The sequence below is a fragment of the Hibiscus syriacus genome, unplaced genomic scaffold (genome assembly GCF_006381635.1).
Source record: "Hibiscus syriacus cultivar Baekdansim isolate YM2019G1 unplaced genomic scaffold, ASM638163v2 tig00001120_pilon, whole genome shotgun sequence".
In the NCBI taxonomy this organism is placed as follows: Eukaryota; Viridiplantae; Streptophyta; class Magnoliopsida; order Malvales; family Malvaceae; genus Hibiscus; species Hibiscus syriacus.
This window is the reverse complement of record NW_024061845.1, coordinates 3201-30614: the sequence shown is the minus strand read 5'-3', so window position 1 is coordinate 30614 and position 27414 is coordinate 3201. Positions and strand designations below refer to the sequence as shown.

Below are 27414 nucleotides of genomic sequence, written 5' to 3'. Positions count from 1 at the left end.
AAAAACAATTCACATAAATCGTATGGATAACTTTCCATATTATGTTGATCAAATAGTACATCGTCTTAATTAATTTTATATTATTCTAAATATAAAATAATTAATTTTAAGATTCATTAATTAATTAAACAATCAAGAATATTTATATTATCTCAGTGTGAGTTTAAATTTTAACATTTACCTTATAAGTATAATATTTCTATACTTAATATAAAAAAACAACAAATTTTAAAATAAAGAGTAAAGTACATAAATAGCCCCATGATTATAGGGCACTTTTTGAGTCTCCAGACTATTAAAAGTATAAAACAATCTTCCAACTATATGATGTTATTTTGTTTAGTCACTCGACTATTAAAAGTTACAAAATGGTCATCGAACTATTTATATGTTCTAAACTCGTCATTTTCGTTAAAAAAAATTGACAACAAAATGAATTGGACATTAACTTGTTAACTAGGATGTGATAGTCGTTTGAGATTCTGAGAGCATATTTTATCATATCCCAATTAGCAAGTTAACGTCTAGTTCAGATTATTGTCAAATTTTTAACAAAAAATACAAGTTTAGAATATATGAATAGTCAAATAATTATTTTATAACTCTTAATAGTTGATAGACTCAACAAAGCAACACTTTATAATCGGAGACTATCTTATAATTTTTAAGTAAAGAACTCAACAAAACAACGTCATATAATCAGAGATCATTTGTGTACTTTAACCTAAAAATAATCTATTACATCAATCTACTTTTATCAGTGGATTTAATTAAAAAAAATCCGAGCCTCGCTAAAGAATCTCCTTCTACCAGAGATTAAAAAATCTTATGAAGGAGAAAATTTGCCCTAAATATTAACTAAAATACGCTAGCAACATAACAGAAGAATGTTTCATTTAAAAAAAAACTAGCAAAATTAAATCAAAGGAATTGTACTTAATTTATTGTTAATACACATGTTTTTCGTATGAAGGAGAAAATTTGCACTAAATATTAACAAAACAACGTCATATAATCAAGAGATCATTTTATTAATAAAAATTAAAAAATATATAAAAAAAAATCAAGACACAGCATGCATTGTGAATTGAAATTAAACCAAACGAGTAAAAAAAAATCTCTATTGCAGTTACTTGGAAATCGGAAGTTACCAACAAGTTTTTCGTCAAGGACTGTGGTGGTGACTTCTTTCGATCACTTTTATGTCATTTTTATTTTTTTAATTGATTGTAGTTCAATTTTGTTAATTTTTGGTTATATTTTAATGTATTTATAAAAATGATGTTTATTTACCCATTTTTTAGTAAATGATTTCATGATTATCGGTGTAGATTTCTTTTATTGGTTTTCTTCTTGGTGTATGGTTTTTTAGGATTTCTTTATTGCTTTTTTCGATGCATGGTTTCTCCATTTGTTTATATATGATTTTTTGTTGGTTTTAGGGGCTATGTGTGGGATGGGATTGCGGTTAAAGGATGACTCATTTTTAATTAGTTCGCTTTGAATAGTCTCTTGGTTTTCCTTCTTTATGTCTAGTTGGTGTAATCCATTTTTGTATGTCGTTGCCTTAATTGTTAACATTTTTGTTCATCAGGCTGTCACTGGTTGTTCGCTATTATATTTTACTTATGATAGCCATGAACGTATTTGTTTCGTGTATATGGCAATAATATATTATAATTCCAAAAAAAAAAGTTCAGTTTTTTTCTTTCTGATAGCTGAATTTTTTTTACCGTGAAAGAAAAGTAAACCACAAAGAAAAACAACTGAAACCTCTTATGCTACCTTGAGCCCAATGATCATTATTCATTAGATCAAGGTTCCAGTTATCAAGTTGCCAACCACACTAAGAGCCAAACTCTGAACAATCGCGTACATTCTCTTTCCAACCTTTCCAAATCCACCATGTCCCTCAACTTGACTACCACTGCTTTGAGCATGATAGTTAGAGGGGGTTCCATAGCCATGATCATGTGGAGGAAATGAAGGTTGTGCAAATTGTTGGAAATCAAATTTAATTCTAGAAGTTTGAAAAGTCAAAAAAAATATAGCTAAAAGAATATGCTTAATTATTAAGCAACATGCATGTTTAAAAATTAAGGGAAAAAACGTGTCAACAAAAGCAACTAAGATGTGTATGCTTAATCATTAAGCACATGGGAAATGGCAGCAGCAAAATGACAAAGTCCCAACAAAGTCAAAGTTGGCAGCACAAATTCATCCAGGGCAAGCAAGTATTAAGGCGGCATAGAGAAATTGAGAAACATCCAAAGTAGTTCAAGGCGGTTTATTACATCTATATATACGGGTGTTCTACTTTAGTTTAACATGCACCACAAGTTAATATGCAACACAAGTGAGAAAAATGAAAGCTTAGAAAAACAAAAATGAATAATAGCTTAGCAAAGCTATTAGAGAGAGGGTAAAGTTTAATAAAGCTTAGAATATTGAGATTGTGTTTGTAAACTAGCCACAGCTAGTGTTGTAGTGTTGTATTATTGTAATATTGGGGTAACGCCGTTGTAACGTATTTTACCTCGTATAAATAAAAGTTCGAGTGTAATAAATTACCGAGTGCCCATCTACGCTTCCAACAAGTAGGATCAGAGCTTGGTTCGAGTTCAACGTGGTGGAGAATATGGCCAACATGATTCAACCTCAAATTCTGAGATTGACAAAGACAAATTACGGAAATTGGAGCATTCAAATGAAGGTGTTACTAGGCTCCCAAGATTGTTGGGATATCATCGAGGATGGTTACACCGAGCTTGAAAATGCAGCAACAAAAGCAGTCCTGACCAATGAAGAAAAGAAGGTATTGAAGGAATCCCGGAAAGAGATAAAAGAGCGTTGTTCTTTATTTTTCAAGATCTAGACGAATCTACCATTGAAAAAATTTCTGATGCGAAAATCGCAAAACAAGCGTGGGAGATTTTGCAAAAATCTCTACAAGGTGTCGAAAAAACAAAGAAGAATACATAGCCGCAGCAGCGTGCACTTGCCAAGAAATGAAGAAATAATTGAAGATGACAAGTGGAGAAAAACTTGGAATGGAAAATCAAGTTTAAGGGGGAGTGTTGGAAATCAAACTTAATTCTAGAAGTTTGAAAAGTAAAAAAAAAATGGCTAAAAGAATATGCTTAATTATTAAGCAACATGTATGCTTAAAAAGTAAGGGAAAAAACGTGTCAACAAAAGAAACTAAGATGTGTATGCTTAATCATTAAGCACATGAGAAATGACAGCAGCAAAATGACGAAGTCCCAACAAAGTCAAAATTGGCAGCACAAATTCATTCAGGGCAAGCAAGTATTAAGACGGCATAGAGAAATTGAGAAGCATCCAGAGTAGTTCAAGGCGGTTTATTACATCTATAGATACCGGTGTTCTACTTTAGTTTAATATGCAATACAAGTGAGAAAAATAAATGCTAAGAAAGCAAAAAATGAGAGATAGCTTAGCAAAGCTATGAGAGAAAAGGTCAAGCTTAACAAAGCTTAGAATATTGAGGTTGTGTTTGTAAACTAGCCACAGCTAATGTTGTAGTGTTGTATTATTGTAATATTGGGGTAACGTCGTTGTAACGTATTTTGCCTCGTATAAATAAAAGTTCGAGTGTTATAAATTACCGAGTACTATCTACGCTTCCAACACAAATGACTGAGCAGGAGGTATGCCCCAATAGCCATGAACATGAGGAGGAAATGGAGGTGGTGCAAAGTATTGAGGAGGAGGAGGAGCTATGCCCCCATAGCCATGAACATGAGGAGGAAAAGAAGTTTGTGCAATGTACTGAAGAGGATAAGGTATGGCCCCATAACCATAACCACAATTATAAGCATCGAAAACAGGCAGCCAAGCTGATGGTGGTGGTGGAGCTGGTGTTCCTAACGATCGAGTCCTTGACATCGTTGTTTCCTCCTCACAAGGTGCTAAAATACAGCCAAGGCAAAGATGGAAGCTGCAATCCTTACATCTATAACGCCACGACGAGCACATATCTTTACAGACCATGCACTCGATGGGCACCGATATTTCCAGCCACAAAAGATGATCCTTATGCATCGCATGCGTTGTATATTCAGGTAGTTGTGTACAAATAGGGTGCACATCGAAATCACATAGCTCGCACCTATAGAAAAGTCCTTCGACAGGGTCGTCACACAATTAGCACACATGGTCTGGCTTGCGACCAACTAGTTCGAGACCATGTTGGTGCATAAAAGAAGAGAGTTCCATAGGGCAGTCAGCACAGTGATGATGGAGATTTAAATCGCATGGTTCACATCGATACCTTGTGCCGGAACCTGGAGTCCGGCAACCTTTGCAGAGGAACTCCGTGTTGGCCGATACTTGTGTTAACGGATGGAGACAATGGGTAAAATGCTGTAGGATTTCGTTGGATAATGTAGCCATCTCTCTCTATCTACGCAAAGGATTGCCTTTTTTTTTTCCAGTAGATTGCCAGTGTCTGTTAATACATAAATAGTCGTGTTTGAACTTTGAAGATGGCTGAAGCTTCACCAAGTAGTCCTTATAAGAAGACAAAGACTTCAATGTTAACAAGTCTAGCTTTGGAGCTTTCTGAGTTACGTGGAACGACTTTTCTATAATTGGTTTGTAAACCAAGTAAATGACAACGACAGACGAGTATACATCTACCAAGTGGAGAAAGTATGGCATCAAAGGAACAATGGTGTCCATGGCTGCAACCTTCATCTAGCTATGATGTTCTGTGAAGATACTAAATTTTTTATCCATATTATTATTATTATTATTATTATTATCATTATTAATATTATTATTATTATTATTATTATTATTATTATTATTATCATTATTATTATTATTATTATCATTATTATTATTATTATTAATTTATATTAAATATATTAAATACATAATAATATTTACAGGCCCAATTACAACTGGACCGGTCCAGTTACAAACCAACCAGAACCGGTCCAAAACTAACTAGAAACCCTAAATGTGTAGATTTCCAGTTAGGGTTTCCTAAACCTAATCCCAGCCGCCTCATCATCACAGCCGTTGGATCTGAGAGATCCAACGGCCCACACTCATCCAGCACAAACCCTAGGGTATGATACCCTAGGGCCACGCGGCCGCCGCTGCTGCTGCTTCCAGAAGCCCTCACCGCCTCCGCCGCTGCCACGTCCCGAATGATGCTTCCAGAAGATCAACGCCAGCCGTCCATGCAAGGCTACAGGGTGAGTCACCACTGGTAGTCCGTGACTCACCGAGCCCCCTCTTCGGACCGGTCCGAGACGAACACCGGTGGTGGCTATAAAAGCCACCACCCACCTGAAAAAAAAAGAGACAGAGACGGAGAGACAAAAAGAAGAGACAGAAACAAAAAAAATATACAGAGAAAAACAAACTATACCAACGATCTCAGCAGCAAAGAACCAGAAGGAAAAAAAAAAGAGAAAGAAAAAGGAAGAAGAGACTTACCAAGGAAGCCTTGACCGTCGCCGGAAACATTGAACATCGCCGGAGAACCAAAAATACCGAAGGTATATTTACAGATCTGCTCCGATTGGGAGCCATTTAAGGAAAAAGAACATCGGAACCGTCCTTAGGACGGTCCGATCTATCTATTAGTATAAGAATAATTTTTTCCGGCCACCGGATGCGGTGGCCGGCGATGACATTCACGGTGGCACACGGTGGCCGACCGGTGACCGGCTTCCCTCCGGTGAGGGAAGCTAGAGAGAAGGCAGAGAGTTTAAAACTCTCTCGGTTTAGAGAGAGAGAAGGAAATGAGGAATGAAATGGTTGGCCCTTCGGGCCAGCCGATTTGGACATTTATAGTCCTTCCCGAACGACGTCGTTTCGGGAAGGACTATGCGCGTAATTACAAAATAGTTAAATCCCTTCCGCAGTCCTTCATATTTGTAAACTTTACATTTTGGTCACTAAACTGAATTTATAAGAATTTTAATTCGGTCTTTGAATTTTAATTTTATTCATTTTAGTCTTTTTAATTAAAATAATATATTTAGGATAAATGACAGATTTAATCCCTTAATTTTAATAAATAATTTTTTAGTCCCTAGTTCATACTTTTAATTTATTTTATTATAAAATTTGAATTTTAGATAATTTTATTTTGGTCATTAAATTATTAAATTAGAAAAAATATATATTTAATCCCTATGATTTCAATTAATTAGGAATTAGATTTAGTTTTATCTTATTCATAATTTAGTTATTTATTTTATATGTTTTCATTTTATTGCTTAAAATATATTGTTTTAGTGGTATTTTTATTTTATACTGTTAAATATTTTTATATATATTCATAAATATACATATAAATTTTTTTAAATATTTGTTTTTTTTAATATCGAAGAAAAGGACAGTCTTAATACAACTGGATGTCCTATTCTGATATTTTAAAATTAAAAAGTAAACAATATTATTTAAATTAATATTTATCAATATCAAAGAAAAGAGCTGTCTTAAGGTACCTAGAAGTTCTTTTCGGATATTTTTAATTAATATTTTTTTAATAGAATATAAATTAATATATTTTTGCATTTAATAGAGACAATTTATAATTAAAAAGTACCAATTTTGGGCGTTGTAGGGGTGCTAATCCTTCCCTAAACGTAACCGACCACGAATCCCTTTTTATTATTAAAAAGAACGAATTTTTGGTTATAAAACGCAGATCAGTTCATCTTTTAAATATGGTTTTCTTAAAAACTATTTTAAAAGAAAATTTTTAGGTATTCGACCTACCTAATCCAAAAGATCGATGGCGACTCACAAATTATTTTCAAAATTATTTATTAAATTCCCCGCCAAATTTTAATATTTTGTTCCCGGACGAAAACCGGTTACGACAGCTTGGCGACTCCGCTGGGGACTGATCAAACTTTTAAAAATTAATTATAAATTGTCTCTATTAAAAATTAAAAATTTATATATTTAATTTTTAATTCTTTCTTTTCAAATTTTTTTTATTATATTATTATTTTTATAATATTTATATGTTTTATTTGCAAGTATTTTATTTCAGTATTTATTTTTATGTCAAAAGTTTAACATTTCTCCTCACACACAACACTTGCATTGCATAACATAAAGCTCTATAATTGAGTTGTCCCTTTTAAGTGAAAGTGAAAGCAACGTCTTCGTGAGAATTTATTCTCCGTGTCAGACCTAGCAAGTAACTTTCGGGGTTCATATGCTCTCTGTCTTCGTGAGAATTTATTCTCCGTGTCAGGCATAGAGAAATGTATCCCCTCGAATTGAACTCGATTCACTTTAGTCTGTAATGGACTAGGATTGAGGGTTAGCAACCCAAGGGGGCACTAACAAGGACAATTTGGGTACCTTTACTCCTAGTTCTGAAACCCTGCATAAAAAACCTTAGAAACTCTTCCAATCAGAAGTCATGCCGAAATTTTGTCCAAAATAGGTGTACACACAGGAGAAATGAATTATGTCTTTCCTGTTAATTTATTTTACATGTTTATTTAAATTATTTAGAAAAGCATGTTTAAATTAAATAAATGTTATTATCCTTTAAACTAACTTATTTTCTTTTTGTGTGTTCTTTATTTTTCTGTTTGCATAGCATCATACAGGATAAAAGACATTGATCCTTGTGTTAATAGTCTCATTGGAAAACCTTCATCCATGGATAAAAAGGGTTCAAGTCAAGTAATTCTAAACTCAGAAGTAAGACAGTGGGCTGAAGATTTACAAAGACAAGAAGGAGATAGTCTGCCAGATGATTATGTATCTGACTTGGCCAGTTATGCTTCAGTTTCACTAAAAAGAAATGATCTGCAAGATTTGCGAGGTATTTGGGAAAGTTGGGATTCAAACAAAAAATTGCAGTTTTATCAGACTTACGGAGACATCCCATATTTGCTCTATGTTGAAGTTGATGATGAATTACTCAGAGCCCTAGTTCAATTCTGGAATCCAGGGTACAATTGCTTCACTTTCAATAAGGAGGACTTGGTCCCTACTATTGAAGAATATACAACTTTGTTACATTTTGAAGGTGCTTTGGAGAGTCGAATATATTCAAAGTCAATTAAAACTCAGCCCTTTCGAGTTAAATTAGCAAAGATTGCTGGGGTACGAGAAGAATGGGTAGCATCCCGTACAAACCAAAAAGGCGAAAGCGAAGGCATTGCTTGGACCAACATCAGAGAGCTTATTCAGAGTCATCCAGACGCTAAAGTACGATTCGATCTATTTGCTCTGGGTATATATGGTATGGTCATCTTCCCAAAAGCATTGGGATATATTGAAGCTGCAGTAGTAGACTTGTTTGAACAACTGCCAAAGAAGATTAACCCTGTTTCTGCCATCCTAGCAGAGACCTTCAGATCGTTAAATGCTTGCAGAAGGCTAGGAGGTGGACGATTCTCAGGGTGTACCAGTTGTTATATGTTTGGATCCGTAGTCATTTCTGGAGGACGGAAAAGGTTTCATACCGACGCTTCAATACGGATTACTCACCATTAAAAGAATTTCTAGAGCAGGAATGGCCGAAAGAAATTAAGAAGGATATGTGGATTAATGCCTTTAGAAATCTGCAAAGCAATGACATTGTTTGGCGAGCCCCGTGGCAAATACAAAGGGAATTCTTTTACAAATGTGGTGATTACAACTGGATAATGCTGCTCGGATTATGGGGAGGAATTGGATATGCACCACTGCTGGTTATAAGGCAGTATGAAGGTCGTCAATTTGTACCTGTCACTGCTGGACTACAGTCATCTGAGTTTGCATTCCACAGCAAAAATTATAAAGAAATCATGGAAGCCGTTACAGCTTGGAAAACACTTTTTGTATCCGAGCTAAAGCAGCAAAAGAAATGCTAACTCCTGATTATGAAGAATGGAGATTTGTCAGGAAAAATGAAAATATTCCTCTACCAGATCAAAATGAGGATATTTCTATGGATGATCGCATCAAGGTGGTTCCATCAGAGATTGAAATCCTGAGAGCTGAGTTTGAAGCAGAAAGAGATGGCTGGTCGAAAGAATTAGAGCAAATGAGACAAGATAAAGCTATGTTGGGGGTTGACATTGACTTTCATTCGTCACAATGTGCAATATTGAGAAAAGATAAAGAAAAAGGTGAGGATGAGTACAGAGCCTTACAGAAAGATTACCAGGAGTTATAAATCCCGAAAAGCATCAGGACCCAGCCAATCGACGGTACAGATGACCAGAGAATTGAATATTGAGAAAAGACGAGTTGAAGAGTTGAAAGGAAAGAATAGTTGTCTACTCAAAAACCTGGAAAAAGGAAAGCAAAAATGGAAGATTTCGAGGTTGACAGGAGAGAGCGAATTATAAAACACAAGGCTGAACACCGTGAGATCATGAATGAAATGCAAAGAGAAAGAGATCGAGCCAAAGATTTAGAAGAGATGAAGAATGACATCTTTGTAAATTTGAAGGCGAGAAAAATAGCATGTTCAAGGGATTTGAATCTGAGATGAACCAGTTGATTGCTGAACTTGAAATCAGAGGCCAAAAGATGGAAGAATCCAATGTTGAAAAAGAAAAATGGGAGCTGGAAAGGAAAAATTTCAATACCAGACTTGAGGTAGAACAGGAGATGGCTAGCAATTGGATGCAAAGATGCAGAAACAAAGATGTTCAGATCCAGAAGCTTAATCAAAGAACGCAAGAAGCACGAACAAAACTTGAAGAGGATTTGGATCAGTCTAGAAACAAAAACTCAGAGTTTAATGCTTACATTTTGCAACTGGAAGAATCATTGTTTCAAGAAAAGGTTCGTCTAGGACCTAATGATCTCAAAGAAAGTAATGAGGAAAATGCTTCACTGCGAAGACGCATTAGAGATCTTGAAAAAATTCTGCACAATTGTCAAGTCAGAATCACTGAGTTAGAGCAAACTCTTGAAGGAACAACTGAACGATGGCAAAGTCAACTGAGTTCTATGTCGAAAGAAGTGAAGAAAGAAGCAATATGGTGTTCGAGGCCATGTGCAAATGAGCGAGGTTGCCAGATATGTTGGGGAACTAGCTGTTGAAGCCGAAATAATTGAGCATCACGTTGATCCAGTTTCTAAGTGTGGAAAGAAGGTGTCATGGTTAATGAAGGAAATTATAGAGCTTAATAGGAAAGCTATGCCTTATCTGTAGTTTGAAATATTATAAAGAACTTTGTATGCCGATGGAAGTTGTTCTATGACAGTTAACTTTTGGGATCAATGTTTTTTTACATACATGCATTTTGCATACATTCATCATTCATTTCATAATTTTCGCTATGAATCATTTATTTATTAAGTTAAAATTCATTAATTAAATTTGAAAAAATAATATTAAAAGATTTTTCAATCGCAGTTACTCTGGCCAAAAGAGAAATACTACATCCTACGGTACTAGACAAGCTACTAAAAGAATTATGGAGGATAAAATACAGCTATTGAGGAACAACATCATAAAGAACAAGAAGAAATGAGAATGAAGTTGGAAAAAATTGAAGCCAGCATTGCAAATTCAAGACAGTATGATGAAGAAGATAGAGGACATGTTTAAAAGGCAGGCTACCAGTGGAAAAATGCATGAAAATCCTGTATCTTTCGACCAAGAACCCATATATCCTCTAGGTTTTTCACCAGAACCAATTTATCACTCTGGTATTACCCCTATACAAATCAATGCTCGTACATCTGCATTACAAGAAGCTAAACCACATGAAGATCAACAAGTGGATCCATCTTCAAGCAAAAATCCGCTTATATCAGATATGAAAGTAGGGGATCTTAATACTGATCAGTTGATCCCAGATTTAAATGAGCTGAATGAAAAAAAAGTAAATGAAGAACTGACCAGACAGATCAAGAGCTTAGAAGAACGAATGAATCCGTGGAAATAACTGAATCGTTCTATGGGTTTGATGCTAGTGAGTTGAGTTGGTTCCAGACTTAATTCTTCCCATTAAGTTTAAAGCTCCCGAATTTGATAAATATGATGGTACTACATGCCCTTCATCCCACATCACTATGTTTTGTCGAAGAATGGCAGGATATGTGAAGGACGAGAAATTGTTAATTCACTGCTTCCAGGATAGTTTGACAGGACCGGATTTAAAATGGTATACTCAATTGACCAAAGCCAACATTAGATCCTGGAAAGATTTGGCTAAAGCATTTTTAGAGCAGTATCGCCATGTGACAGACATGGTCCCTGATAGATGGACTCTCCAAAACTTGGAGAAAAGAATAATGAAACATTCAGACAGTATGCTCAGAGATGGCGTGACATGCGGCTCAAGTTCAACCACCTTTGTCAGAAAAAGAGGCCACAGTAATGTTTGTCCATACATTGAAGGCTCCTTATTTAAACCATTTAATGGGGAATGCAACCAGAAATTTTGCAGATTTGGTCATTTCTGGAGAATTAATTGAAAATGTCTTGAAAAGTGGCAAGATTGAATCAAATGATGGGTCTAGTTCCAAAGACCTACGTACCGGAAAAGGAGAATGAAGTCAACAATGCAATTCTTACAGCAAGGATTCATCGAAAAGTGTTACAATAACCCAGCCAAGGGTTAAGAAAGAGGAAACAAACACTAATCGAGCAGATTCCAGAGGATCTCGAAAGGAAAATGAAAGGTTATCTTTTACACCTTTACCAGTACCATATGCAGAGATCTATGATTCGCTGTTAAAAGCAGATGTTATAAGGCCCTATCCTTTGGTTCCCATGCAACCACCATTCCCTCCTTGGTATGATACAAAGGCACACTGTGTTTACCATGAAGGAATTACAGGACATTCTATTGAAAACTGTCTAGCATTCAAAAGGGTGGTTCAAAATTTGATCAACACTGGGAAGTTGGAATTCAATACACCATCCGCATCAAGTCATCCATTGCCAAATCATGGAGATAAAAACGTGAATGCAATTCAGGAAGAGAACAGAAAGAAAGCAAAGACTGACATTTCTGAAATTAAATCTCCTTTTGTTTGGGTATTCCAACAACTCTCTGTAGCCGGTATAATTCCACAACAATTCAGGCCAAAGCCGAATGAAGGTAAGAATTATTGTGAATATCATCAGGAGCAAGGGCATAAAATTCAATTATGTCTTGAGTTTAGGAACTTGGTGCAAAAATTGATGAACAACAGAGAAATACAATTCTTTGAAGAAGAACCCGGGAAAAAAGAAGATGATGTTTGCTCATCAGAGGATTCTAAACCAAATCAAAGAATAAATGATCCTGTGATCATTAATGTGAAATCATCCACGGTGATTCCGGCACCAATAAGGCCAAAAGTAGTCATTACCACTCCTCTACCATTTCCATACAAAGATACCCGCAGGGTACCTTGGAATTATACTACCAATGTTTCAATGGTAGGAGGATCTGATTCTCTAGATAAAACAGAAGAGAAAAACAGAGTTTGAGTACAACATCGACATCTGAAGCAGTGAGCGAAGTCGGTTTCTTTACGAGAAGTGGGAGATGTTACTCTCCCGAAACATCTAATGCTTCAGAACAAGTGAAAGCAAAAGGAAAAGCCATGGCAATACCTCAGAAGGTATTTGAGGATGAATCCCTTCCAGCATTTAATGAACCTGTGACAGAAAAGCAAGCTCAAGAATTTTTGAAGTTCTTGAAACATAGTGAGTATAGTGTGGTTGAACAACTACACAAACAACAGGCGAGAATTTCTATTCTTGATCTCTTGATGAATTCAGAAGCACATAGAAATGCTTTGATGAAAATCCTCAATCAAACATTTATCCCCGAAGATATATCCCTCAATAAACTTGACAGAATTGTGGGACATATAGCCGCCGACAATTACATAACCTTCACAGATGATGAAATACCAGAAGGCGGAATGGGATCAGTAAAAGCTTTAAACATCACGACACATTGTCATGGTCATGTGTTGCCAGGAGTATTGATTGATGGGTCTGCCCTCAATTTGATGCCTCTAGTTACACTTCAAAGAATGCCTCTGGATCAATCACACATGAAGAGTTATCAGAATGTGGTACGAGCATTTGATGGTACTCAAAAAGAAGTGCTTGGGAAAATGGAAATACCTTTGTTAATCGGCCCAGTAGTGTACAATATTGACTTTGTGGTGATGGATATCCACCCCACATATAATTGTCTATTAGGGAGGCCATGGATTCATTCAGCAGGAGCCGTTCCTTCTTCATTACATCAGAAATTGAAATTTGTTGTGGATGGACAACTAATATGTGTCAGTGCTGAAGAAGAAATCATTGCGTCTATAACAAGCAATGTTCCATATATCGACACCAATGATGAAGCTCTTGAATGCTCTTTTCGAGCTCTTGAATTTGTAAATACAACCTTTGTTGCAGAAGGAAGGAAAATTCCATATCCCAGATTGTCTGATTGCACCAAGATGACGGTACAACAAACTTTAGGCATTGGAGCTAAAACTGGGAGAGGTCTAGGAAAGAATCTTCAAGGGATTTCATTTCCCATCAATATAAAGATGAAAAAAGACCGTTTTGGGCTGGGGTTTAAGCCCAATCTTCAGCAGAAGAACAAAGAGATGAAAAGAAGATGTGAAGACAGAAAGGCAAAATTGAAAGGAGGAGAAATCCTTTGGAAACACATGTCTTTCCCACAGTTAAGGACAACATTCAGATCAGGGGGAACAATTAATGTGGAACAGCAACTTGTTGAAGCCTTTAAAGAAGAAAAGTTGATGAAAGACCAAGACATAGTTGAAGAAGCTATGAATGGATTATTTATCAACATGATCGCGAATAACAACAAGACTGGCAAGTACTTGGATATGATTCGACCATGCCTTCCTGGAGAAACACTCACCAATTGGACCACTGAAGATCTTCCTATAGTTTTTAATATTAATGCAGAGTAATATTCAGAACTAATCTTTATGTTTAGATCAAAAATATGAAAACTTTTTGTTATCTTGTAAAAGAAATTATGTTAAATATAAGGAACTTTCTTTAAAATTTTCAGATAACAATCATTCTTTACATTTTCTTACATTTTTTCATAAATTTACTATATTCTTTCGGAAATGTTCCGACTTAAATTTGCAGGTGTCACCGTGTTAATAGCATGTTTATTCCTAGATTTAATCCAGTGATAAATTTAGAGCAGCCTATATGTCTGGAAGAAAATCAATGGTTGTGAGGATGAACTGGAATGTGTTCCTACTGAACTATTAAGATTGGTAGAAAAAGAAGACAAACAAATTCTACCCACAAGAAGAGGTTAAGACTGTGAATTGGGAACAGATGAAGAAAGAAAAGAGGGAAAATTGGTACCACTCTGACAGTCCAGATAAAACAAGAATTGATAAATCTCCTTCAAGAGTTCAAAGATATCTTTGCCTGGTCTTATCAAGATATGCCTGGTTTGAGCACAGATATAGTGATACACAAGCTTCCAATCAATCCGGAATATAAACCAATCCAACAAAAGCTCAGAAGAATGAGGCCAGAAATGTTGTTACAAATCAAAGAAGAAGTAATGAAACAAATCAATGCAGGGTTCCTACAGGCATCTAAATACCCAGAATGGGTAGCCAACATTGTTCCCGTACCAAAGAAAAATGGAAAAGTTCGAATGTGCGTGGATTACAGAGATCAACAAAGCTAGTCCGAAAGATAGCTTTCCATTACCCCACATAGACACACTGGTGGACAATACTGCAGGGCATGCATGGTTTTCATTTATGGATGGTTTTTCAGGATATAATCAGATAAAAATGAATCCTGAAGACATGGAAAAGACGACATTTATAACCATGTGGGCACATTCTGTATAAAGTGATGCCATTTGGATTGAAAATGCAGGGGCAACATATCAAAGAGCTATGGTAACTTTGTTTCATGACATGATGCACAAAGAGATTGAAGTATATGTAGATGACATGATTGCCAAATCCAGAACGGAAGAAGAACATATTCAAAATTTGAGAAGCTTTTCCAGAGATTGAGGAAGTATCAATTAAAGCTTAACCCTGCTAAATGCACTTTTGGGGTAACTTCCGGAAAACTTTTGGGATTGTGGTCAGCAAAAAAGGAATCGAGATTGATCCAGATAAAGTAAAAGCAATTCAAGATCTTCCACCACCCAATACAAAAAAAGAAGTTCGAGGCTTTTGGGAAGATTAAATTATATCTCGGTTCATTTCTCAATTGACTGACAATGTGATCCAGTGTTCAAATTACTTCGAAAGAACAATCCTGAAGTCTGGAATGAAGAATGTCAGGAAACTTTGGATATTATTAAGAAATATTTATCCAATGCCCCCATTTAGTATCACCGATGCCTGATAGACCATTAATTCTCTATTTGACGGTCTTCGAAAATTCGATGGGATGTGTACTAGGACAGCATGATGATCAGGAAGAAAAGAAAAAGCTATTTATTATCTGAGCAAGAAATTTACCGATTGTGAAGTTCGATATCCACCAATACAAAAATTATGTTGTGCTTTGGTGTGGACTACTCGAAGACTCAGACAATATATGTTATACCATACTACTTGGTTGATATCAAAACTTGATCCTTTAAAGTTCTTAATGGAATCACCAGCTTTGACAGGCAGAATGGCTAGATGGCAGATGTTATTATCTGAGTTTGATATTATCTATGTCAACCAAAAAGCGATAAAAGGAAGTGTCATAGCTGATTTTCTCGCCAGTCGTGTATCAAATGATTATCAGCCTTTGAACTTCAATTTTCCCGATGAAGATTTGTTGTGCATATCCATGAATGAAGAAGTCAGAATAAATGATGAATTTGCAACTTGGAAGCTTTATTTTGATGGAGCATCTAATGCTTTGGGACGAGGAATCGGGGCAGTGTTAATTTCTCCTGAAAATGTTTATTATCCCTTTACAAGCAGACTGGAGTTCTTTTGTACCAATAATATGGCGGAATATGAAGCTTGTGTCATGGGATTGAAAGCAGCTATAGAAAGAAAAATCAAATTTCTCAAGATATATGGAGATTCATCGTTAGTGGTGTATCAATTGCGAGGAGAATGGGAAACAAAAGATCCCAAATTATTGGAATACCGAAATTTTACACTCGAATTAGTGAAAGAATTTGAGAGAGTTACCTTCAATTATCCCTCGAGAAGAAAATCAAATGGCAGATGCTTTGGCTACATTAGCTGCTATTTCAGGCAACTAAGAGGTTGATATGATGCCAATCAAAATGCAAGTATATGAATTCCTGCACATTGTTATAGTGTGGAAGAAGAGGTAGATGGTAAACCATGGTATCATGATATCCTGCAATATATCAAAAATCAAAGTTATCCACCAATGCATCAGAAATTTGATAAAAGAACCTTGAGAAGAATGGCTGCTGGATATTTTCTTGATGAAGAGATTATGTATAGAAGAAGCAGTGATCAAATGCTGTTGAGATGTTTAAATACCAATGAAGCTCGAAATGTCGTTGAAGAAGTACACAGTGGAATATGTGGAACATGCAAATGGTCTTTCCATGGCCAGAAAAATAATGAGATATGGATATTATTGGGCTACCATGTACACAGATTGCATTGATTACGCAAGGAAATGTCATAAATGCCAGATATATGCAGACAAGATTCATGTACCCCCATCTCCTTTACATGTAATGACTGCGCCTTGGCCATTTCTATGTGGGGAATAGATGTCATTGGGGCAATCACACCAAAAGCATCAAATGGACAGCTTCATCCTTGTGGCAATTGATTATTTTACCAAATGGGTTGAAGCTGCTTCATACACCAATATTAAGAGATCCACAGTCTGCAAGTTCATAAAGAAAGAGATTTGCCGGTATGGTCTACCAGAAAGGATCATTACAGATAATGCTCTGAACCTGAACAATAAAATGATGACCGACTTTGTGCACAGTTTAAGATCAAACATGCAAATTCAGTGGCATATCGTCCAAAGATGAATGGGGCAGTTGAAGCAGCAAATAAGAAACATCAAGAGAATCATTACAAAGACCACTGAAACTTACAAAGATTGGCACGAGAAGTTATCTTTTGCTCTATATGCATACCGAACTACTGTTCGAACATCTACTGGGGCAACGCCTTTTTCTTTAGTCTACGGGATGGAAGCAGTCTTACCAATTGAAGTTGAGATTCCATCGCTCCGAATATTGAGAGAAATAAAATTGGATGAATCTGAATGGATCCAAGCTAGAGTTGATCAATTAAACCTTATTGAGGAGAAAAGATTGAAAGCTATTTGCCATGGACAGATGTATCAGAAACGGATGATGAAGTCTCATGATAAGAAAGTACATCCAAGAGAATTCCAAGAGGGTGATCTAGTATTAAAAAAGATCTTGCCTATACATAAGGATTTCCGTGGGAAATGGATGCCTAATTGGGAAGGGCCATACGTTGTGAAAAAAGCCTTTTCCGGAGGAGCGTTGATCTTGGCAGAAATGGATGGAAAAATTCTGAAAAATCCAATAAACTCAGATTCTGTCAAGAAATATTATGCTTGAAGAAGAAAAAAAGAGAAAAAAGAAAAAGAAAAAAGAAAAAAAGAAAAGAAAAAAAAAGAAAAGGAAAAAAAGAAAAAAGAGGGGTCAAGGTGAAAACCCGCAAAGGGCATCTTGTAAACAAAGGAAGGATTTGAGTTGAAAACCTGAAAAGGCGGCTCAAATGCAGGTTGATATTAGGCATCCGGCAATTGAATTCTCTTAAGATTTTGGTAGTTTGGAAGAAACTTCACATCTACAAGCATTTCAACAACGTTTGAGATCTTCCAGACAAAGGCTTACATCATTACTCTAAGTTGTGTCAACTTGATTAATTTAGAAATACTTATGCTTATAATTTGTTGAGACATTTGAATTTTTATTATTCTTATGATTGCCAGAACTTTGAATACAATTCTATCTATTTCAAGTTCAATTTATTTGAGATTCAATTTATTTTTGGAAATTCAATTTATTCTTTTCTATTGAATTAACATAATTTTGAAATAAATTAAAGATTTCTGAATATCACTTTATGTTAATACTTTTAAATACATGGAATACAAAATAAGCAAATCATCACCATCTTGAACATAAGGGTGTTATGCTAGATATAACCAACAACAAGGTCGTATCCGCCAATCTACTCATCAATTGCTCCAACCGATCACCATTCAGTTCTTGCACATCTGTTTTCAAAGATACTAAACAGTAGAAGATGATCTTTGTAGTATTGATTCCAGCAAAAAGAAAAAACATTGATATCACTAGGAAAATGTTTCTATACAAATCCTTGTATATGGTTTTTAAGGAAACCTAGAAGCATTTCCACCTCATCAGTTCAAATGGAGTAACTTTATTCCTTCAAACCCATACTAGATTCCATTTTCAGAACTCATCAAGAACATACTTCTGGATACTCGAAGGTGGCTCATTGTCATAGGCTTCAGAAGCCTTACAGACCCTTTCTGTCAATTCGACACTTCCTGAACATGTTTATAACAATTCAACCTTTTATATGTGCTCAATAGCATCTTGGAAGTGTTCTTTGAGTTATCTGATCTGGTTAGAAGAACATAGCATCTTCTGGAAGTGTTCTTTGAGTTATCTGATCTGGTTAGAAGAACATAGCATCTTCTGGAAGCGTTCTTTGAGTTATCTGATCTGGTTAGAAGAACATAGCATCTTCTGGAAGTGTTCTTTGAGTTATCTGATCTGGTTAGAAGAACATCATCTTCTGGAAGTGTTCTTGAGTATTGATCTGGTTAGAAGAACATAGCATCTTCTGGAAGTGTTCTTTGAGTTATCTGATCTGGTTAGAAGAACATAGCATCTTCTGGAAGCGTTCTTGAGTTATCTGATCTGGTTGAAGAACATAGCATCTTCTGGAAGTGTTCTTTGAGTTATCTGATCTGGTTAGAAGAACATAGCATCTTCTGGAAGTGTCTTTGAGTTATCTGATCTGGTTAGAAGAACATAGCATCTTCTGGAAGTGTTCTTTGAGTTATCTGATCTGGTTAGAAGAACATAGCATCTCTGGAAGTTCTTTGAGTTATCTGATCTGGTTGGACAGAACATAGCATCTTCTGGAAGTGTTCTTTGAGTTATCTGATCTGGTTAGAAGAACATAGCATCTTCTGGAAGTGTTCTTTGAGTTATCTGATCTGGTTGGACAGAACATAGCATCTTCTGGAAGTGTTCTTTGAGTTATCTGATCTGGTTAGAAGAACATAGCATCTTCTGGAAGTGTTCTTTGAGTTCTGATCTGGTTGGACAGAACATAGCATCTTCTGGAAGTGTTCTTTGAGTTATCTGATCTGGTTAGAAGAACATAGCATCTTCTGGAAGTGTTCTTTGAGTTATCTGATCTGGTTGGACAGAACATAGCATCTTCTGAAAGTGTTCTTTGAGGTATCTGATCTGGTTAGACAGAACATAGCATCTTCTGGAAGTGTTCTTTGAGTTATCTGATCTGGTTGGACAGAACATAGCATCTTCTGGAAGTGTTCTTTGAGTTATCTGATCTGGTTAGAACATAGCATCTTCTGGAAGTGTTCTTTGAGTTATCTGATCTGGTTGGACAGAACATAGCATTTTCTGGAAGTGTTCTTTGAGTTATCTGATCTGATTAGACAGAATCAAGCATTGAGTTTAGAAGATGAATTTGCCAATAGCATCTTCTGGAAGCGTTCTTTGAGTTATTTGATCTGAAGAAGTGCATCAGCAGCTTTAGTCATTTGAGCAGCACGTATAAAATTTATCAATTTTATAATTGATAAATCTGGACCACATTTTTACATGGATATTGAAGTTTCAGCACTCTAGAATCCCATTCTTGTCAAGTATAACAGTTTATTTTTCATCAGAATTCAGATTTCTTGGTATTAAAAGAACTATCGATATCTGTGAAGTCATCTTTGAAAGGCCACTTCATAATCAGATGAGTTGTTATCAGAATCAACATGTTGCCTGAATGCAAGCTTTTCAAGAGCTTATACAATTGAGTTTTATTCTCAAGAAATTTTTGTGACATTATATCTACCTCTACATTTGTCAAAGGGGATAGATTCTCTGATTTGAAGAAGAAAGATTTATTGGGTTTCTACAACTGAAGAAATATTCAGTTCACCAATCTGAAATCAAATAACTTAACATTCATGATCATATTTAGGTGTTTACAAAAATAGGTGCATTTTCATTCATTTTTATTCTTGTTGAATTTTTAACAGGAATTTCAAAGATTTTAGCAAAGATTCAAATTCATCAATTTGATGGATCATCATTTCCAGAGGAAGAGTTCATAATGAGAAGAATTCGTCATCTGAAGAAGGAAGAAGAAGTTCATAATGAGAAGAACTTGTTCAACCTTTTGTTTGAATTCATCAATTTGATGGATCATCATTTCCAAGGGAAGAGTTCATAATGAGAAGAACTCGTCATCTGAAGAAGGAAGAAGAAGTTCATAATGAGAAGAACTTGTTCAACCTTTTGCTTGAATTCATCAATTTGATGGATCATCATTTCCAGAGGAAGAGTTCATAATGAGAAGAACTCGTCATCTGAAGAAGGAAGAGAAGTTCATAATGAGAAGAACTTGTTCAACCTTTGCTTGAATTCATCACTTGATGGATCAACATTACCAGAGAAGGTTCATAATGAGAAGAACTCATCTGAAGAAGGAAGGAGAAGTTCATAATGAGAAGAACTTGTTCAATCTTTTGCTTGAATTCATCATTTGATGGAACATTATCCCCAGCAGAAAGTTCGTAATGAGAAGAACTCATCTGGAGAAAGAGAAGAATTTATTCAACTCCACAATAATCAAGTAAAGTCAAATGGATAAAAATTTTATTATCTTTTTATCTTGCCTATTCTTGTTAACACAAGAATGAGCAAAGAGGGGCAGCTGAAGATACTAAAGTTTTATCCATATTATTATTATTATTATTATATATCATTATTAATATTATTATTATTATTATTATTATTATTATCATTATTATTATTATTATTATCATATTATTATTATTATCATTATTATTATTATTATTATTTATATTAAATATATTAAATACATAATAATATTTACAGGCCCAATTACAACTGGACCGGTCCAGTTACAAACCAACCAGAACCGGTCCAAACTAACTAGAAACCCTAAATGTGTAGATTTCCAGTTAGGGTTTCCTAAACCTAATCCCAGCCGCCTCATCATCACAGCCGTTGGATCTGAGAGATCCAACGGCCCACACTCATCCAGCACAAACCCTAGGGTATGATACCCTAGGGCCACGCGGCCGCCGCTGCTGCTGCTTCCAGAAGCCCTCACCGCCTCCGCCGCTGCCACGTCCCGAATGATGCTTCCAGAAGATCAACGCCAGCCGTCCATGCAAGGCTACAGGGTGAGTCACCACTGGTAGTCCGGTGACTCACCGAGTCCCCCTCTTCGGACCGGTCCGAGACGAACACCGGTGGTGGCTATAAAAGCCACCACCCACCTGAAAAAAAAGAGACAGAGACGGAGAGACAAAAAGAAGAGACAGAAACAAAAAAAAATATACAGAGAAAAAAACAAACTATACCAACGATCTCAGCAGCAAAGAACCAGAAGGAAAAAAAAAAGAGAAAGAAAAAGGAAGAAGAGACTTACCAAGGAAGCCTTGACCGTCGCCGGAAACACTAAACATCGCCGGAGAACCAAAAATACCGAAGGTATATTTACAGATCTGCTCCGATTGGGAGCCATTTAAGGAAAAAGAACATCGGAACCGTCCTTAGGACGGTCCGATCTATCTATTAGTATAAGAATAATTTTTTCCGGCCACCGGATGCGGTGGCCGGCGATGACATTCACGGTGGCACACGGTGGCCGACCGGTGACCGGCTTCCCTCCGGTGAGGGAAGCTAGAGAGAAGGCAGAGAGTTTAAAACTCTCTGTTTAGAGAGAGAGAGAAGGAAATGAGGAATGAAATGGTTGGCCCTTCGGGCCAGCCGATTTGGACATTTATAGTCCTTCCCGAACGACGTCGTTTCGGGAAGGACTATGCGCGTAATTACAAAATAGTTAATCCCTTCCGCAGTCCTTCATATTTGTAAACTTTACATTTTGGTCACTAAACTGAATTTATAAGAATTTTAATTCGGTCTTTGAATTTTAATTTTATTCATTTTAGTCTTTTTAATTAAAATATATATTTAGGATAAATGACAGATTTAATCCCTTAATTTTAATAAATAATTTTTTAGTCCCTAGTTCATACTTTTAATTTATTTTATTATAAAATTTGAATTTTAGATAATTTTATTTTGGTCATTAAATTATTAAATTAGAAAAAATATATATTTAATCCCTATGATTTCAATTAATTAGGAATTAGATTTAGTTTTATCTTATTCATAATTTAGTTATTTATTTATATGTTTTCATTTTATTGCTTAAATATATTGTTTTAGTGGTATTTTTATTTTATACTGTTAAATATTTTTATATATTCATAAATATACATATAAATTTTTTTAAATATTTGTTTTTTTAATATCGAAGAAAGGACAGTCTTAATACAACTGGATGTCCTATTCTGATATTTTAAAATTAAAAAGTAAACAATATTATTTAAATTAATATTTATCAATATCAAAGAAAAGAGCTGTCTTAAGGTACCTAGAAGTTCTTTTCGGATATTTTTAATTAATATTTTTTTAATAGAATTATAAATTAAATATATTTTTGCATTTTAATAGAGACAATTTATAATTAAAAAGTACCAATTTTGGGCGTTGTAGGGGTGCTAATCCTTCCCTAAACGTAACCGACCACGAATCCCTTTTTATTATTAAAAAGAACGAATTTTTGGTTATAAAACGCAGATCAGTTCATCTTTTAAATATGGTTTTCTTAAAAACTATTTTAAAGAAAATTTAGGTATTCGACCTACCTAATCCAAAGATCGATGGCGACTCACAAATTATTTTCAAAATTATTTATTAAATTCCCCGCCAAATTTTAATATTTCGTTCCCGGACGAAAACCGGTTACGACATTCTGCACACTGTTAATGGATATACATGTCATATTTGATGTCGCGTATATATATATATATACTCATAATCAATTTCCAAAGAGATAACCGGAGCTTTAATTGTATATTTTAAATTATGTAAAATTAAATATTTAAGGGTAAATTATATAAAATGGTCATTGGGGTATGAGTAAGTTTCTTTTTCAACACTGAAGTCTCATAAATAACGAAACAATCACTAATATTATTGTTTTATAACAAACTCAGTCGAAACCATAGGCGTTGAGTAAGCATCCATTGATAAGTCACGTGACTCTTAAAAAATATAAATCCTTTGACTTTCAATCCTATTTCAATGCAGTTTCTTCTTCTTCTTTTTACTTCCCCTTTCTTCTATAAACACCCATATCTCCTCCTGATCTCATTCATCTATGTTATTTCTTGCTGCACTGTTAGATAATGGAGGTTTTTAACTGTTGTGACTGGCTAGACATTTAAAATAGTAACGTTGAAACCATTAGCATTGAACAAAAAATACTTTAAACGCCTAAAGTTAACAAAATATATAATTTGAATACTTATATTTTTCATTAAGCCTTATATAATTTTTTTTGAAATATCTAAAATGTTTATACTATTTAAATAATATTGTGAAATAAAAATATAAACTAATAAGATACATGATAATAAAAGAGAAATTATATTATTTACTCAAATATGAATTATATAAAAAAATTCTTGAACTCAACATTTACATATATAAAAAATAGATATTACATAAAACTCTAATTTTGATGAATATCAAAGTCCTAATAATTTTATGATAATAAAAACGAATTTAATACATAGAATTCTGATCGCAATAGTTATTTATAAATATTAATTATTCGTAATAGTTCTTACTGGATGTCTATTATAAAAATGTGTCTCGTTAAAATTTTAAAAAAAATTATAGGAGAAAAATCGAGCTAAGAAAAAAGAGAGTATGTATTTTAATATGCATCACATTCTCTCATAAATATCTTATAAGGAATCCAATTGGACAAACTTTAATTAAGAGGAAAATAATACACAACACATATTTACTACCCTCTATTGGAGTTTTTACGATCTAAATTTGAAAATTCGTTTTGATCCCTATTTTTATTATTATTTACCCCTCATTATTTTAATTTTGATCAAATTTTGTAAAAACACAAAATATGTGGTCAAGATTCAAATGTTGATCCGAACCATAATAAATCAAGTAGTAGGCTCACTTGGATCGACTGGGCAAGATTTGAGGTGATTAGATTAGAATTGGGTGCAATGGGTGTTAAAAGGGGATTGAATTAGATTGTAAAATCTATGATTCTGAAAATTGAAATTTGTTTGAATTTAACTATAAAAAGAAATTGTTATTTGGTTGTAAAAATATTTGGAATTCATACCCTATTAATTTTTGTTCTTCAAATTGATCTATAGTTTTTATGATAATGTTAATTGAGAATCGAATGAATTGATTGGACATTGCGGTCAAACTAATGAAAATATGGAATATGAGGACCTTATATGATAGTTATGCCAAGCCGGAATGATAGTGGGCAATGTTAGCTACATGCAAGCCCTTGGATCTAGGAGATGTAAGTCATAACCATTGAATTATTTTTGGAAGTTAATAAAGATATTACAATATCTTGTGGTTTATTTTAAGGTAAAATAGCAAAAATGGGTGAGAGAAAATCTCCTAACCAAAATACCCACCCTACCGAATTTATCGTCATCATCTTTACACTTCTCTTCCATTTTTATTTTACTCATCTACCTACTCTTCATTTCCTTTGTCGATAAAGCCTTTATTTTAGAAGGAAAAAAAAAAGATTTTTTTAAAATAAATAAATAAATTCTAAGTGCATGTATAATATAGTGAGAACTTTAGGAAGCTCGTGAATTAAGCTTCATTTGGTAATGTAGATTGCCATCCAAGCTAGGTAATGAAATCCCTAAACCTTAACCATTTTCTTATTTAATGTATAAGATTCAGTTCTTCATTGATGAGTAATTGTGATATTTTTGTATTATACGTGTTTATTGTAGGTCAACTTAGGAGAGGATATAAACTTCAAAGGGTAAGGATAAAGAAAGTTAAACAAATAATTTATTAATCTAACACGTTTTGTAAGCTCAAATTATGTAATTTATACTTATAGACGAGTCCATATGTGAATGTTCTTTATTATGACATTGATTGTGTAGGATTTTGTCTTCATATTTACTAAATATGATCTCGGATATGTATGGAGTTTCGACTAGTAAATTTATGGATGAGATATGAATGTAATTATATGATTGGTATGCTTTTGAATGGTCCATAGTATTTGATTGAAATATGTTGAGAACCAATAGTTCGAATTTGAGATATATATATATATATATATATATATATATATATATATATATATATATATATATATATATATATATCTATATATATAAATATGTCATATGCTTGTAAATATGCTATGTAACATTATTGATAAATCAAAAATAAATTACGATTGAAATGTTATCTTGGTAGAATTAATTTTATAGCGGGTGTAGTTCACATATTCTATCATTTTTAGCGTTTGTATGAGATTATAATATTTTTATGGCAGAACGGAGATATATGTATTGTACTTAAAGCACTTTATATCTTGATGAAATGAAAGGATGCATACGATTATATATTTTGGTGAAGAAGTGTTAGACTTGTGTATTTGTTTATGTACTAAATCCCATGAGCAAGTATTGATATATTTGAGAAACATGGAATTATTGCTACAAGATTCGATCCAACAAGGATTGATAATGAACATATTAACTTTAATATCATAAATAGAAGTACTCCACTACTCCTAAACTAAACCACGGGTTGTTTAAATCTAAAAGCAGTCTTTTTGACAAGTAAAGTTTAAGCTTTAAATCACGTTAGTATCCATTCCTTTTTCTTTTTTTTTTTTTGCAAAAAAAGTTGATTATCGAATCGGAATCAACTTTACATGACAACGGGAAAGTATATCCACGTGGCAGCATCAAGGGGAACATCCATGTGTCGAATGATTAATACCAATCTTAGTAAACTTTGGAGTAGTTGTGTTAGTTAATTTAAGATTAATTTAAAACGATTTTCAACTTAAATTGTTTTTATAGTCAACTTAAAAAATTAAAAATTTATAAAATAATTAGATTATAAGGTAGGGCTTACAACTGAAAAATTATTTAAATTTATAATATTTTCAATTATAACAAAAAAATTTATAGAGACTATAATAGTTTTTTTATTTTAATCAGAAATATTATCATGTCTAACCTAATATTATGTACTTGATAAGAATTTGATTACAGTTGATTTTTATTTTTATAGTTTTATATTAATAAATTATGTTTTAAAATTTTCGCAACGTTTGATATCGAAAAAAGAATTCAATTTTGAACGTATTTGATTTGACAAGATTCTTCGTCCTTCGCTATTAAAATATGAACTAGTAGCATGGTGGTGGGCGTTGCTATAATTTATAATTTTTGTAGAGAGAAAAGCAGCCAATGCTTTATGACCTTACAATGAATAAGAATTTCACTCTGCCTGGCCAATGCGTGATGCCGAAGATACATGACAAAATTACTCATAAAATAAAACCTTGATACCATTGTACATGATATAGTCATCATATAAAACTATTTTAAATATGATATTTCGAGTCTTTACATGTTTAGATTTGAGTTTTATCTTAAATATATGGATTTAAATGATAATAAATTATTATAAGATATTTACTTTTCGATAATTATTATATAAATATCAACAAATTAAACATAAATTGATAAATTTATATCTAAATATTTTATTATCTATAATTATTTATTAAATAGATATTAAAATTCTTTTTTTATCCACCTACAAAATCCAATATAAATACTCCATAGATAATGATATCCAGAGAAAAGCGGTGGAATCTATTATGAGCTGTTCTTGGGTGGTAAGGGACTTGGGTGAGCACTTAGCACATGCAATGACAAGAGATGGTGAGAAAAGCAACCGCCGGTTTAAACACCTTAACTTGACATCCACTCAGAACATTACACGATTATATTATGCAACTATCTTTTATAATTGATGTTTAATAGATTTGTGATTTTATCAAAGTTATAATACAATCAAAATTATGAATTCGTCAAATAATTAAAATAATATTATTTTAAATTCATTAAGTGATCTTAGTAGTTAAAAGAAATATTGATTTTTTAAGGTTTTGAGTAATTGTGTTTGTAAGGTGTATGTATTATTAATGACTTAAAAAGACTAAGAATAAATATTAATCTTGTAATCATCTCATACTATTAAGAAAATAATATTCTCCCTAAAGATTCTTAGT

The 27414-nt window shown here is 33.8% G+C and overlaps 1 protein-coding gene across 1 annotated transcript; it reads right to left on the bottom strand.

Annotated features, from left to right (window-relative positions):
- Positions 1-1809: 1809 nt before the first annotated feature.
- Positions 1810-4438, bottom strand: LOC120120966 (splicing factor 3B subunit 4-like). Its single transcript, XM_039140457.1, has 2 exons — positions 3667-4438; positions 1810-2004 (listed from the first exon to the last, which is right to left on the bottom strand). The coding sequence occupies exons 1-2, from the start codon at positions 4063-4065 to the stop codon at positions 1810-1812; spliced, it is 594 nt and encodes a 197-aa protein (XP_038996388.1). The 5' UTR covers positions 4066-4438.
- Between the last annotated feature and the right edge of the window lie 22976 nt (positions 4439-27414).

What these genes read in the sequence shown, in the direction of transcription:
- LOC120120966 (XM_039140457.1), bottom strand. Translation starts at nt 4,065, where the DNA reads ATGCATAAGGATCATCTTTTGTGGCTGGAAATATCGGTGCCCATCGAG. An exon ending in GCTATTGGGGCATACCTCCT is followed by an intron (nt 2,005 to 3,666) that starts GCTCAGTCATTT and finishes AAATTTGATTTC; the next exon opens with CAACAATTTGCACAACCTTC.